Here is a 16,751-nt window from a genome sequence, read left to right as displayed (position 1 = left end):
CCCTGGGAAACCGCTTTGCCGTTAAGGCGTTCGTGCTCAGTTCTTGCCACTTCCACCACCACCATGGCATTCTGGTCTTCTTTGGAAGCCTTTGACCAGAACAAGGGAATATCGCCCCTCCCAAGGCCTGCTCAACCCTCCTGGACTCTGCCGACCACCTCGCGGTGCTTGAGCCTAACAATTGCCACCAGCTGGTCTGTGGTTTCCCTCAGCTCCAGCACCAGCCGAGCCTTCTCTTGCTTGTATCCGCCGCTGATGGATCGCAGTGGTAGTTGTAGCGTGTTCCTCCCGAAGAGGCCTACCTCCGAGAAGCATCTTGGTAGTCCCAGCCACTTCCTGATGAACGAGTTTGCCAGCCCGTCCATCTTGTTTACCACTGATAAGGGGATTTCGCTCATCTTCAGTGGCCACATCACCCTTTGGTACAGTATGGCCTGGTAACACCACACTTTGTACTTTCCGGGGAGCTGGCTTTGGTTAATCTTGGCCAGGCCATCTGCGAGCTGCTTCCTCACCGTCTCCCCCATCTGCCTGTCTGAGAGCTCTGCTGTGTAGGTACGACCAGTGTTGTAGTCGAGACCAGCTCATTCGAGTCCGAGTCCAGATCGAGTCCAGAGAGGGTCGAGTCCGAGTCAAGACCGAGTTCAGAAAGGGTCGAGTCCGAGTCAAGACCGAGTTTAGAAAGGGTCGAGTCCGAGTCAAGACCGAGACCAGAGAGATTGGGTCTGAGACAAGACCTAAAGAAATCTTCAAGAGTATGTCAAATGTTTGGTGGAAACAATAAAGGTTAAAAGTGCCACATAGTATGTGGTGTAAAGGTAATTTTATTAGTATTATGAAGTGTTACTTGTCAATATTAAGTGCTCATTTTCACATAACATCGTTGTACCACTATACACATCCATATAACCTTTCTAGTACACATAACATTACTGTACGACCCTATATTGTAATTCTACATAACACTTCTAGTACAAGTAACATTACTGTACCACTAGACCTGTAAATGTTCAACTGTAACAGCTTTTACATAACTTTTAACCTTGAAGCTTAACTAATGACTGCTAATATCCTTACAATGTCTTGGATTATGTGCACTTTAGATGTTGTGAAGATTACAGATGGGCATAATTACTTTTTTTTAAAAAATAAGTGAGGAGACCATCCTGCTACCCAACCAAGCACGATGTGGTCTCATGATCAATCCACCCCGACTAAAAACTCTCTCTACTGGTGCAGAGGAAGTGGGGACTGACAAAAGTTACCATTTCATCACTTTCTGTAACAGCAACGGATAATCTAATGCTAATTTCCCTGGATGGTGCGTTTTAATGCAGGGTAAAATACACACTAGTCGAAGTTTTTTTTAGTTACGGACGGCATACACACAAGAGCCGACTGACTGTCCAGGAAAATTTCATCCAAAAGTGTGTATGTGCCAGGGGAAGAAAGCTGGATGAAATGCCATATAAGTTCAATGCCTTCTGTCAGACATTTTTTTTTGGGGGGGGGGGGGGGGGGTTAGTGTTGAGACAGTCAGTCTGTGTCTGTATTCATTATATAATTTAATTAAACAATATTTGTTTTTTTCTGTGACCATTTTGTCCTACTTTGTAAAAATAACACAGTTGAGAGAAATAATGTAGCAATGTGGCTTTCTGGAAAGCGGGATCACTACAGGCGGATGGCAGGAGGGTAACTTAAGGCCGGTGACACACTGGCTGCGTGGCGTCTCTGCTGCGTGCCAGAAGCGTGGTGGCTGCTTCGCGTTTTCTGTGTCTTTACACACCAGAAGCGTGCCTGCACGCGGCGCTGGCACGCTGCTGTAGGTGACATAAAGGGAGGCTGCCGAAAAACCAGGCTCTTGTCTTCATGACAACAATATCAACTTTTTTTTTTTTTTTTTTTTTTTACACACCTACTGATAGGAAACCGTCAACAGTATTGACGGCAAAATAGAGTATGTTTGACAGGTGCAATGTTTGAAAATCGATCATTATTAATTTATTTTTTTAAATTACATTTATATCTGAATTTATGCCAACCTATAGACTTTCAAATATCAAAATATCATGAATTAATATGTATTTGTGTACAAAATGACATATAAACACATTTTCCTAGTATATTTTGCCTGGAAACGCTTCCAACATGCACGTGTGTCGCGTGAAAAATAGGCGTCGGTTCTATTTCTAGCACGGGTTTTCCGCGCGTCTCACGCAGGCAGTCTGCAAGATCTAACCTGTTAACATGGGAGCCGAATTAAAAACAGACACGCCACACAGCTGAGACGCTTGCGCCACACATCCATTGTGTCGCTGGCCTAACGTCTCACGTCAAAAGAAAATCACCAGTCATTGGATGTCAATCATACATCAATTTAAATAAACATTAACATACAGTAATAATCATGAAATATTTTGATTGGGACTCGAGTGGACTCGGGCATAAGTCCGATTCCTAATATGTTCGAGTCCGAGTCAATACCGAGTCAAAATGCACACGAGTCCATGACAAGACCGAGACCATTAAAATACGGTCTCGAGACCGAGTCCAAGACCGAGTCCGAGTCTCGAGTACTCAACACTGGGTACGACCCAGGCTAAGGACAGGTTGATCTTTCACCAACGGGATATTCTCACTAAAGATGGTGTTGTCATTTCTAACTCCTTTCTTGATCGACAAACTGCATGACTTGGAGGGTTTTATCTTCATCCTCACCCAGCCCACAAGCTCGTCGATCCTCTTCAGCAGCCTTGTTGTGCATGCTGCTGTCCGGAGTATGGTGGTGATATCGTCCATGTAACCTCTAACTGCTGGTAGCCTTTGTCCTGACGGAAGTTTCACTCCTCCGACCATCTTCCTAGCCCCTATGAGGATGATCTCAAAGGCTGCGATGAACAGGATGGGCGAGATTGAGCATCCCATGGCAATGCCTACTTCCAGCTGTTGCCAGCCTGTTGTAAAGTCCTGGTGGGTGCAGCACATCTGGAGGTCTCCAAAGTACTTGGCCACCAGGGCTCTAATACTGACTGGGATGTGGAAGAAGTCCAAGGCGAACTCGATGAGTTGGTGGGGGACTGACCCATATGCGTTGGCAAGATCGAGCCATACTACGTGCAGGTCACCTCTCTTTTCGCCCTTTGGATATGCTCCCATATCACTGCTGAGTGTTCCACACACCCTGGGAAGCCTGGCACACCTGCCTTCTGGCAACTAGTGTCAATGTACCCATTTCCTGTGAGGTAGCTGGTCAACCTCTTGGCCAGGATGGAGAAGAAGATCTTCCCTTCGACATTCAGGAGGGCGGTGCGGAGATCAAGGTGCGGTTTTCCAGTGGGAAAGCTGAAAAATCGCACTCCATTCAAATTATTTTTCCATGCCGGTCATGAGTACGAGTATGGCACTTAATTATACAACAAGCTTTTACCATTGTAACTTATTTTTTAGCTGTAGAGAGCAAACAAAACAGTCTATTATCAATCCAATACAATACATACAGCAGCATCCGTGTCCCAAAGTCCCAGAATGCATTGCGTTGCTGACGTCATGTTCCCAGACTCTATTGGGGGTCAATGCTAAGAGGAAATAAAAGTGAAATAATTTGCAAAAAATGTAAATGCTTTCCACCATTTTTTTTCATGGTCACGCTAAATGTCAGCCAAATTATTGTAATTGCCACCACATTGTTAGGTATAAAAAATGTAAATAAAAAAAATCTAGCTTTCTGCTGCATATGTATTATTATATACTATTATAACTATAAAAAAACATTAAACATATTAAATAGAGAAAAGTAAATATTGCATAAAATATATTCTTAAAAATATAAAAGATATATATATATATATATATCAAAATATATCCTTCAATGTCTCCTAGAGGTGTAACGGTACGCAAAAATCACGGTTCGGTCATATTGCATTCAGTCATTCGGTACATATGTACATCGTACCGAAAGCCCTGTACCGATACGGTCCGGTACGAATACACTTACCGTTACACCCCTAATGTCTCCTAAAGGCATTCGATCTCTAATTGAATTAATTGACAGACTGAATCTGTGTTCAAAGTCACAACGATGTCTCCCTGATGACAGCAGTGGTTTGGACGGCATGCTTTTTATTTCATTTTTCTGCTGTACTTGATCTTTTAGAGAAGTTTTGGGCACAGTGTAATGGAAGTGTTTTTGACAGCTGTGTCCACTTCACATTTACACTCTCAGGCTGTCATGATCCAGCAGCACACTAACTACTGCTCTTCACCACTGCTTTCTGACACAAATGCTTTTTCTTTCATATTAGGCGGCATGTACACTGCAAAGTGTTCAGCATCTAAATATGCTAGTATCACAATTTAAATGTATTAGTGTTGCCATTAGTGTGAACTGTTGTCTTCTACAGTCAGTTTTCCATGGAGCAATAGTTTGAGAAGAAACTCGCTGAGCAAATTAGTTACACTGTTTATAACTTTACCTGAATAACAAATCCAGTTTAATGTCACAGACATGCTCGCAGTGCATTTTCATCCTTGCATAAAGGATTTTTCTGTTGTGTGTTTCTGTCTGGCAGAGTGGACATGAGGTGAAGTCGCCTTTATTAAGTGATTTGAGATGCTCTCCCATGCTTTTATAGAGTCAGGAAATGACCCACTCAAAGCATCCTCAAATCACACATGCATTGTGTGAGAGGGAGAGAGAGAGAGTGTGTGTGTGTGTGTGTGTGTATGTGTGTGTGTGTGTGTGTGTGAGCTTTCTCTCTCTCTCTCTCGCTCGCTCTCTCAATTCACAACACCTGCAGCATGTTTCTTCTGGAATTAACCTTCATCTGAAGGTGACTCTTTGATGGGGTTCTGTTCATCATGTTCTATTGCTGTTTCAAGACCTAGTGAGCATACATTCTGCACTATACACACCCAAAATGCAAAGCTGCTTCATGACATTTTAGGACTTTTTCTGATTCTATTAGGTGTTAGCCTTGGTGACATTATCAAGCAAAATGACACGCAGCAGTGTTGTTGTTCTGAATATCAGCACGGCTATAAATACCTGTGACTGAATCACAGCCATGCCGATATTCAGAACAACTCACTTGCTAGTGTGACATTGCTATACAACAACAATTAATAAGAAATTCAAATTGAGTAACTTACAATTTAGACCTAAAGGTGCTGCAGTTAAAAGTCTAGCTTCCTAACAAAGGTCTCAGGTTTCATTGCTGTTTCATTCCTGAATAAATAAGTATTGTAAATGGAACTGGTTGAGTAAATGATTCAATGACTCAATTAACTTAAATTGCAAAACATGATCTCTGATTATCTTATTTAAATGCAAAGTAATTATTTTACAGTTTTCACAGAGTTTTCGGTCACTACATATCCGCGTATTTTCAGAAAGAGTCACTGAAATATTCCCACTACTAATGCACAGTCTGACTAGGACAAACAAACAGTGAAAAGTCCCAGTGCATGCAGTCACCGGTCAGCATGATTGCTGAGTTGATATTTGATTTCAGACACGATTTGATTTCTGTCACGCATGAGGCGTTCCCCCATAATATCGATGACGTATTGTCGAAGTTCCCTTCGAAAGGGAACAGTCCTGTCTGTGCAGGGACGGACATGTCCGGGGAAAAGAGGACGTATTTTGGTCACCCTACGTATAGTAGCTTTCACAGTCAGCAATGCCCAACACAAGATCGCAAGCACACCATGTCTGCCATCTAGCACTAAGCCTCTAAATACATGTTTATTTTTTATGCAATATTACAAGCTACTGGCAAAAGAAAAAAATCAAATGTGGAAGATTACTGAGAAAAAGGGATACATTTTGTATCTGCTTAAATTTTGGGTAAACTGCTTAAATTTTGAAAAAAAATAACAACACAATGTAAATAAATAAATAATGATAACGAAATAGGCTTCTGTTGATTTTGGGGTGAAATATAGATTGGATAGGATTTCGACTCACCTGTTTATCTCATACAGCACTGTACGTTTATTTTTAGGCCCTCTATATGTTTTAGGTCTCAGGTCCCAGCGTTTGGCTGGAGGCTGATTTTATCACTGCACACAGCTCCATTACTCACTGCTGAAAATCTCCTGGCTCGAGGGCACAAGTGTGTCGCACTTTATCACCCCCTCCCCGCATACCTCTCTAGCTTTAGTTCCTCTATAGAGGCAGTCAAGAGAAACAGGGCCGTGCAGAGACCTTTGGAGGGGCAGGTGCTCAAAGTATAAAAGGGGCACATGGAACAAGGCTTTAAATAGCGCGGGACAAAATAGCAATACAGAAATATATTGTGAGGCATTCCTTGCCGATTTGCGTATCGATATAGATGATTATGTATTGATACGGCAGCAAATGCTGTGATGCAGTTTTTAAAAAGAAAAAGATTAGAAGAGACAATTTTAGGTTTAAAAGTAAAAAAATTAAAATTATTTCCACCTAATAATAACTCTGGGATTAGAAACTGAAATGTCTTAAATTGTCCCAACCTGAAGGCTTTTTCTTCTCTGTTCTACAGAATAATTAAGAACAGCTGTTATAGTAAAAACTATAGAAAACACTCTACATTTTCCTCTTTCTCACCAGCCTCTGTCTCCTGGCTTGCTTACCTGCTCTTTCTGTCACTTGTGCGTCTACATTTGCCTCTTTTTCTTCCTCTATCTCCATCTCCTCATCTGATCTATTACTTTCCAGTCTTTGTCCATCTAAGAACAAGGCACAAGCTACTATTTCATTATCAATCTTTTATTTTAACCATCACTACTATTCTTGCACCTAATCAATAAGTCCACCTTAAATATTGATACAAAACAATAAACAACTGAGTCATGCTATGAAAGCACCGTATAACTTATATAGGCTTATGTTTTATTTATTTTTCCTTTTTATTAAAAACAATTCCAAACATGCTTAATATATCAGGAAATATATTTTTCTCTCGCTCTCTCTGAAGAAAGAATTCGCTAAATAATTCAGTCAGCGAGCAAGTGAACAAAAACACCGCGTTTCATGATGACTCTTCTGCACGTCTCCGATTGGCCATTGCATTCGCGCAACAGAACCGTTGATTGGTTATCATGAAGCGTTGTACGAACGTCTCTGGCTCAGCGCCAGCCAACGAACACAGATTTGAATTTAGCAGCGGATGCTGAACGATCTAATCACAACAGTGTGATTATATCAAATATATAAAAAATATTATTCTGCCTTTTTTTTTTTTTTTGGTCGTTTGGAAGCTGCATTTAAAATCAACTTGGCTCAGAAATCTTTGAATGGGCATGACGCCTCTGCCCTCGATGCCTGTGAAACGTTTCTCCCTCAAACAGCACGCTAAGGTTACTCTACACTACAGGCTACACACCGCAATATAAACAACACATCTGCATGTGGGTCATTCTACGGAAATGTCCATTTTTCTGTCCCTAGCCTTTACAGAAATATTACACTTGAAAAACACTTTAGGTTTACAATTTTTTTATATTTAAAAATGAAACAATATGTTATTTGAACAATTACACTTTCTTGAGCCTTCAATGTGGCAATATTTGATTTTTATTAATTAATTAGAATTCCAAGCACCACAGAAGTGCCCGTCCCCACAGTCATGTACAGAGGGAAAATGCTTTATTTTGAGGTCAAAAACAGTGTTTTCTTCCATTTAAAATACAACCATGTGCCTATAACTATAAAATATATGATGTAAATTACATTAAAAAACAAAATGCTAAATAAATATGATAAAATATATAATGAAAGTAGTGGTCCCCTGGAGTTGTGTCACTGGTGTTACCGTTTAACAAAAAAGCTCTTATTTTGAAATAACAATCACGCTGATGACATCACTCGACTTTCTTCTTCCAATTTTCTGGAGATCTATGAAGAGAAGCCCATGGTAAGTCCACTGTCTCTTTTCAATTATCAGAAATCTTCTCATTTATCTCATGATTTCATATGAAGCTTTTAGTTGAAGTCACTGGTATGACCTCTTTTATTGTTTGGGCATTGTAAAAAACTAGAATACAAATGGATTAAAATACTTAATTTAGTGAGTACACCATGATTGACAACATGTGGTTTGATACCTTGCAGCAGCCATTTTGTAAAATGCAGTTTTCATGAAAATTGTCACTGGTGTTACTGTCACTGGTGTCACCTTCCTTATGGGTAACACCAGTGAAGATCAGTAACACCAGTGACTCCCTTTTATAGATAAACTTTGTTCAAAGCTATTCATTTAGTTATTTTGCATAAAATAGCACTAAAATTGTGATTCTAACTTTTCTTTGTCATTGTTAATCCTCCTTTGGTCATGTATTTCTAAATTGAGGGTATGGCTAAACCGAGCACAGCTGAGAAACAGCGACTATACAGAAAGCGTAGGGATGCAGAGCAGAGTATTTGCAGGAAAGGAAACAGAGCTATGTCTGTGACATTGACACACAAAAAAGAAAGAGAGTAAGTAATTTGAGTGAAAGGGAGAAGAGATATGAGCGAAAGGCATGGAGGGCCCATCAGCAAAGATGCAGGCAAAGAGCCAGAGCAGGAGCATTGACCCCCCCCCCCCCCCCCCCCCCCCCATCATCACCAGATAGATCACCCAGCATTTCAAGGTACAAACTGAACTGTTACAAATACAGAAATAAATGGTGAAAGAGATATAAAAATGCATAGCATTCAGTACCTCCACATACACACACACACTCACTCACAAACACACTCTCTCTCTCTCTCTCTCTCTCTCTCTCACACACACACACACACACACACTCACACACACTCACTCTCTCTCTTACACACGTTTGTTTTTGTGTAAAGTGTGTTCATCCCATAGGTGTAATGGTTTTTATACTGTAGAAACTGTATATTCTATCGCCATTCACCAACCCTACCCCTAACCCTAACCCTCACAGGAAACTTTGTGCATTTTTAATTTCTCAAAAAATCTAATTCTGTATGATTTATATGCATTTTGAAAAATAGGGACAAGGGTTATGTCCTCATAAGTCACCCTCTCCTTGTAATACCTGTGTCATACCCATGTCATTATACAGAGATGTGTCCTGATATGATACAGAAACAAGAGCACTCTCTCTCGCTCACTCTCTCACACACACACACACTCTCTCTATCTCTCACACACACTCAAGCTAGGGTTAAATGAGTGAGAACTTTTTTTCAAGAAAATATTTTGCTTTACAGACAACTACAACAAGGGAGGAGACAACGTAGGAGAGATGCACAAAGGAAACAAAGGGAAATAGAGAAACTGAAAGACAAGATCATTGGTTAGAAACGAAGATATGAAATGGTGAAGAAATGAAGTTAAAATGTTAAGTTAAAATGTTGTCTATGATATTTTTCTAACTCTGATTTCAGTTCTTATGAAATAAGTCATTTGTATATGTTATGTATGTCACTGGTGATTTGTTGTGTCACTGGTGTTACTGTTTTTTTTTTCTTTCACATTAAATAAAATCTGTCGTATGTGGCATAATGATCATTTTAAATTCATTGAATTCTGCTGCACTTAAGAGTTAAGCTTTAAATGATTGTATTATTGCTTGTTTAAAACCTTTTTTTCAAATATTTTCATTGTTATAGCAAATACATGGTTGTGCAATTGAACTAACATCATTCAGTCACACTTTTAACAAACCTAATTAAAATAAATAAAACATAATCACCGTATTAGTTAGATCATCATTAATTTTCTGTACCTCTGACTGCATGTGCTGAAAAAAAAATAAAAAAATATTTCATAAACACCTTTAATATCGCTAAAGAAGTAAGGTAACACCAGTGACAAAAAAATGGTGTATGCGGTCTTTAAATACATGCACACAAAAAATAAAAAATCATTAAGCTGTAATTTATGTGTACTCATAAAGTCAAAGGGTAATCTAATAATGTGGTCTAAGTTTAAATGTTAGAAAAAGAAATCAATTTTAAGAGATCTTGCCATACCAAATGTGGACGTTTCTGTAGAATGACCCATGTTCTCACATCACCGTCGTTCTTGTAAAATAATAATAAGTAAATAAATATCAAAATCACTTCGCTGAGAATGAAACACCACTTACCACCTTCCGCGGTGTTGAAAATAATATCCTCTGACAATTAAAAAATACGCGTGCAACGTGACGAATCGTCCCGGTCGGATGAGGAGGTCGTCGTCGTCAGGTCAAAGGTCATGTTAGTCATCTTACTGACGGCTAAACTATTATTCAAAATTTTACTAATATTTAGATTGGGCATGAGCAGGCATTCACAAAAGGAAACGTTATGAAAAAAAATAAAAATTAGAGGAAATTTTGCTTTGACAAAAGGGCACTTTGGGCACCAAAGGGCAAAGGGGCAGGTGCTCAAGCACCCAACACCCCCCCCCCCCCTGCACGTGCCTGAAGAGAAAGATACACACTGTGCTTACAACATCTGTCCCCGTGGCCTGCTCCACTGGCCTTGTGTGTGTGTGTGTGTGTGTGTTTCCAGTTCTGTCTCATGTGTTTCTGTGTAGCTCCAGGGAATCACTGAAAATAAGCATGATATAACAGAAATATCCTAGAGTGTCTAAAATCAGATAACAGAATCAAACCAGAATGAAAGATTCAGAAAATGTCATTATATTAGAATCTCTGAAATGAGATTCAGATAACAAAGTTTATAGAGGGTCAAAATAATAATAATAATAATAATAATAATACATTTTATTTATAACACACTTTATATTCACACAGAATCCCAAAGTGCTACAGATTAAGAACAAAAATAAATGTAAAAAATAAAAAGTGTCATAAGATCAGTGTCCAATAATGAATTCATCAGTAGACATGAAAATCATCAGCTTGAAGTCACAAACAAAATCTTCAAAAATCTGCATTGGACCGCACCACCAACAACAAATGAGTATCATACTGTATAACAGAATCACAATGAGCTGACTGAATTCAGCATCAGATATTAGACAGCAACAGGTAAGTGCACAGGTAGGGCTCAACCTTTGCAGAGCACCTGCCCTTTTTTCCCTTACACTCCAAAGTGCACTTTTTTTGGGTGTTTTTTTATTTTTTTTCCAATGCTATCGGTCACCCTTTACGCTTGTCTGTCTGTTTTACAAATATTTAGCAAATGAAAGTGCTTAAAACGTGCTGTGTAAATCTTATTCGATCCTCAAGCTGTCAGTAAGCTGATAACTCCGCCCCCTTTATATTCATTGAATCAACAGAAGTTCCACAGCAGCCGCACAGTAGACAACAGCTGAGCTGAACAAAGTTTTGCGAAGGGTAAATACATATCTTGTTGTTTGAATAAGTACTACTAAACACTATGTCTATAAAGGCTCTTATTTTATTTATTTGATGTCTGACTAACTCACTGACTGAGACATGTGGGACATCGCCTGAGAGAGAGGGCTAGCATTTGCCATCTAGTCATAGCCAATACATAGCCAACACTTAAATAGCCTGTGCATATAGTAGCATTTCATCTTTTATAAAATGCGTTTAAAATGCATTTTTTGGCGGCAGGCGTCGTCGCCGTTTTAATGACGGACAAAAAAAAAATCACATTTGCATACATTCGCTGGTCAAAAACTATATATTGATAAGTAATACAACAACATATAATTTGTTTTTACCATCGGAAAATCATAACAGGTGCGCCCCCGCTGTTTCGTACTGGAACTTACACAAAGCAACGAGTGATCCTCGTCACCTAGATAACATATATTTCTAAGAACTTTCTTCTTTGATTTATGATTGCTGATACACTTAATTTATTAACATTTAGGATAATCATGTTATGGTATACTCTCCGCTCGTCCTCAAATGTATAAAATGTAGTAAAAAATGCTTTTACTACAGTAATGTAGTAGTAACTAAAATTACAGAAGATCACTGTGAAATCTTTATATTTTATCATGCAGAATGTAATTCATGATTCATTCCAAGGCTTCATTTATTTGATCCAAAATACAGCAAAAACAGTAATATTGTGTAATATTTTTACAATTTTAAATAACTGTTTTCTATTTGAATATATTTTAAAATGTAATTTATTTTTGTGATCAAAGCTGAATTTTCAGCATCATTACTCCAGTTCAGTACTCTTCAGTGTCACGTGATCCTTCAGAAATGCTTTTCACTGCAACTGTACTTCACTGCATCCTACCTGTATCAACTGCAACTGTGGCGAGATCCTTTTCAAAAATGAGGTTAATTAAGAACAAACTCCGACTCTCAGTTCTTCTCCTCATAGCCATAGAGAGGGACATCCCAGTGGATCACAGTGAAGTCATAAACATCTTCAAGCACATGGCTCACAGAAGGTTGCTGTTGTAATTAGGTTTAAAGAAGCCCTTAAAACCCTGTTTATCTATATTATCTAATTATTTAATATTATTATTATGGTTGTTATTAATCGTGAATAAATCTAAAGCTTTTGAGATTATTATTTTGTGTTATTGAATTTGTCATGAAGATGTGACCATTTCTTCTTTTTATGCAGGCATGCTAAATAATCTTGATATAAAAAAAGGGAGGGGGGTGCCCTTTTTCAGTTTCAGCACATGCCCCTCAAAAGGTCTGTGCACGGCCCTGGACAGCAACAAAAAATCAGATAACAGTATCAGTGGGGAATATTCAAAATCAGCATCACTTAACAGAATCAGCATTAAATACCTGAATTCAACATTTTAAAGGCATCAGATAAGAAAATCAGCATGAATGCCTCACAGTCAGTAGTAGATAACATTAACATTATGAATCTTCAAAATCAGCATCAGGTTAAAAAAATCACATTGAAATGTGCATATTCAGCATCATTTAATTTGATCACCTTGACATCTCCAAAGTAAGAATCAGACAACAACAAATATGCATCAGAAAACAGAATGAATATTGAATATAAACCAGCAGTAGATCTAAATCAGCATTAGATAACACAAACAATACGATCTCTAAAATCAGCAGCTGATAAAAGAATAACCAAAAATACCTCAAAATCTGCATCAGATAGTAGATTTGTCTTGAAATGTCTAAAATCATCATCAGAGAACAAAGTTAGTAAAGGGTCATGAAGTCAGTGTCTGATTATGATGACAGTTTCAGATCTGCAACTCAAACTGACAATGTAAAATCATCAACCTCAGATAACGAAACTGAAACATAATACATAATACTGAATACAAAAATATCATCATATAAACTCATAATCTCCTAAATCAGCATTAGATAACAACACATCTGCATCAGATGTGGAATCTTCAAAATCAGTATAAGTTAGCAGAATCAACATTAATTATCTGAACTCAACACCAGATAGCAGAATCAGCATAAAGAAAAAGTCTTGATCAGCATCAGATAACATGAACAACATACATCTCCAAAATCAATGTCAGATAACTGAATGACATATAATTCTTCAAAATCTACATTGGGTAACAGAATCACTCAGATTTTTCTAGATTCAGCATGATACATTAGAATTACCTTGAAATCTTTAAAATCAGCATCAGAAATCAAAGTTAGCACAAAATAATAATCAGATCTGCATTAAAGGGTTGGTTCACCCAGATAGCAAATTTATGTAATTAATAACTTACCCTCATGTTGTTTCAAACCCGTAAAAACCTCTGTTTATCTTCAGAACACAGTTTAAGATATTTTAGATTTAGTCCGAGAGCTCTCAGTCCCTCCATTGAAGCTGTGTGTACGGTATACTGTCCATGAACTGATTCTGTGCTAGTGTTATGAGCGCGGCTAAACCGAAGGCTTGAATGAAGGGCAATCATCGCAAATGACGCCATTACGTCGAGCGCAAAAGAACCAGTGAACCGTTTTCTTCAACTGGTTTATTGAATCAAACTGTCCAAAAGAAGTACTGGTGATCCGAAAACCGATGCAACCGGTTCTTCACTCGTGAACGAGTCATTACCTGGCTCTGTTCGGTGTTCACAACAGACACGGAAGAGATTAGCTCCTTGGAGGCTCAGAGTATCACAGACTCACAGAAGAAGCCGGATCATTTCAGCCCTTTATTTTTTGTTTGGAGAACTGACAGCAGCTGATCATCCGCTCGGTTTGCTCACGTCATGCACATCTCTGCTCTTATTCTGATCTGTTCATTAGTGCATGCTATTGCAAGTAAAAATAAATTAATATAATAAAATAATGAATATCACTCTGTGTATTGGAAATGAATGGATATATTGAATATGTATGCACTTTGGATCATGCTGTGCAGTTTAATTCCTGCTTTTTGCGGTTGAATACTCATTAAAAGCCATATTGTGTTTTAGATTTTATTGGTTAATTTGGCAGCAGATATTCTTCATGAAATTATAATATATTTACTCATCTGTTTGCTTGCTTGATTTCATTGGTTTAATAGTAAAGCTGTGTAAAGCAATATCTGTGTCCAGTATTTTTTTTTAAACACTTTTTATGCGTGTTTGTAGTTCTAATCAAATCCTCATTCACCGCACAAAGCATTGTGGGCGATATTAGCCATTAGAGTCTGCATTAGTCTGCACTTCAAATTTTAATCTCAAGTAATAGACCATCTGGGGATCTTTGGCATACTCTTTCCAACACACTATGATTTGGGACATACACATTCTGTGTTCGAAAACTATTTAGGACGGATAGTATGCGAATTGGTACGCAGTAATTATTCTTCTGCTAAGCAATGTGGTTCTTCAGAAGTGGTTGTGGCTGCAACAAATTGGTTGCTTTTGAATTTACAACAGCTTTGAACCTTTCTCAACCAATCAGATTCAAGGACCAGAACTATCAGTTTTATAACTCTATTTTTTCCTCTGATTCCAGAAACCTCCTCCTCAGGAAATGTCTTAATGAACACGACAATGACACATACCACGAATCGCCCATTTACAGCCAGCACCACGACCGCCTCCACCTCCACCAGCTCCACCACGAGCAACAGCACCCGATCTCCCTCCACAACACCTGTGCCCCCACCGACATAAAGTTGGTTCGACGTTTGACATTTTGTCAGAGATTCATCCTTGGAGATCTTCAATAATTATTTAACGATTTAGCACAATGACAAGAAACTTCCTATGTTGTAATTGTTTTCAAATTTAGAAGAGAACACACATTGTGTTTTAATGGTTTTAATCTGCCTTAAGGAATTATAACCGATAGAACTTATAATGTAAAAGTGCAGGAAAGGGACTGCATCTGCGAAGTGCAAGACGAAGAGAAAATGTCCATCTAAATGCTTCACTTGTGAAATGAATAAATAATAAATCTCAAATAAAAGGGGTGTGTCTTATTATGTGTTCATAAAAGAACATTTAGCTGTTGGTTTCATTCACATAACTGTAGCACAACAAAAGTTATTGAAATGTCCAGACTGAGAAAATGCTTGCAAAGCATGACAAAGATTGTGCATTTTACCGCCACCTAGAGAAACATATTGCACTTGTCTCGACCAAGTCTGACATTCAGAAGTTTAAATAAATTCATTTAGAATGCATTCAGTTTGATATGTAAATTTAAATGGGTGTATCTTGTTATTTGTTCAAAGAACAATATTTACAGCCATCTTTTACCATCACATGTAAATCGGGATGCATACTATTGAATTAAATTTGAACCCATTAACACACTAATTTTTAAAACATACAGTATTCCAAACATACAGATTTCTTATGGAACATTTTGCAGTAGTTTTCATTGTCAAAAGTGATGCAGAATTCAAGCTACTGATTTTCAAAAATCGCTTGTGCAGCCTTTCATTGAGTCTCCAGTGTTACTGCCCCCTAGAGGAAGATACTGCAGCTGTTCTGAACCAGTATGACATTCAAAGTTATAAATTATTTTAAAATCAATAAAGTCTTCTATTTCAACTTCAAAAGGTGTGTTTTGTTTCTGATTTCTAAATGAACATTTCAATTCAGGTTGTACACTCGTATGTAAATCAGGACGGGCGTCTGAAGCGTGGGGATCAAATCATCGCCGTTAACGGCCAGAGTCTGGAGCGAGTCCCTCATGAGGAGGCCTTCTGTATTCTGAAGAAAACCAAAGGAGCCGTCACACTCGCTGTGCTGTCATGAACACACACACACACTCACACAGGTCCTGTATTTGTCTAGACACTGGATGACACACTGTGAATGATAGAGCTGTGTACTGCTAGTTTGTGGAGAAACCAGCAGACCACTACAATCTGGCGTACTTCACTGAGACTGGAGAAACAGCTCTACTGATCCACACAGGTGCATTTGTGCTTTAACATGGCTATATGGCACATCGGTTATGATGTATTTTTCTATTATTTGATCATTAGAATTGCTTAAATATCTCTTTCCTGTTGCATTAAAAAACTGGGTGCAAAGTCAACGAGATAAAGGAAAAGTGAATTCTTGGACAATTCAGAAGACAAATCTTCAACTCTTTTGAGTTGTACTTTTTCATATTTCATACATTTCATACTTCAGTGTTTGTTGCTACACTAATATAGGTTTTCTGCCTTTTTTAAATGTTTTTTCTCAAAGTGCTGGTTTTGTCAAACTGCATGAAAACCGGTGATGGTCAGTTTGGGCCACATTTTGACCAGATTTTCAGCCTTTTCAAAACACATTTGTGCATTGAAACTCTGCATGCACATTCATGAAATATTTACCAAAAAAGAATCAAACTGATACCCTTTTAAGTGGCACAGGTTTAGTATTGGAAATAATCTTAAAGCATTTTTTTTTTTAATACAGAGCTTCCTGAGATCA

General features: G+C 38.3%; 1 protein-coding gene across 6 annotated transcripts in view; it reads left to right on the top strand.

The window, feature by feature from the left end:
• Positions 1-15,285, top strand: part of LOC127961351 (adhesion G protein-coupled receptor L3) — a 140,945-nt gene extending 125,660 nt beyond the window's left edge. For all 6 annotated transcript variants that reach the window (XM_052560437.1, XM_052560434.1, XM_052560436.1 and 3 more), the window contains one exon: positions 14,830-15,285. In XM_052560437.1, coding sequence (XP_052416397.1) covers positions 14,830-14,990 — 161 coding nt within the window. In that variant the 3' untranslated portion in view covers positions 14,991-15,285. The remainder of the gene's footprint in view (positions 1-14,829) is intronic.
• The last annotated feature ends 1,466 nt before the right edge of the window (positions 15,286-16,751 follow it).

This window comes from Carassius gibelio, chromosome B7 (genome assembly GCF_023724105.1).
Source record: "Carassius gibelio isolate Cgi1373 ecotype wild population from Czech Republic chromosome B7, carGib1.2-hapl.c, whole genome shotgun sequence".
NCBI lineage: Eukaryota > Metazoa > Chordata > Actinopteri > Cypriniformes > Cyprinidae > Carassius > Carassius gibelio.
Note: the sequence above shows the minus strand (reverse complement) of the source record. Positions and strands in the feature narration are given on the sequence as shown.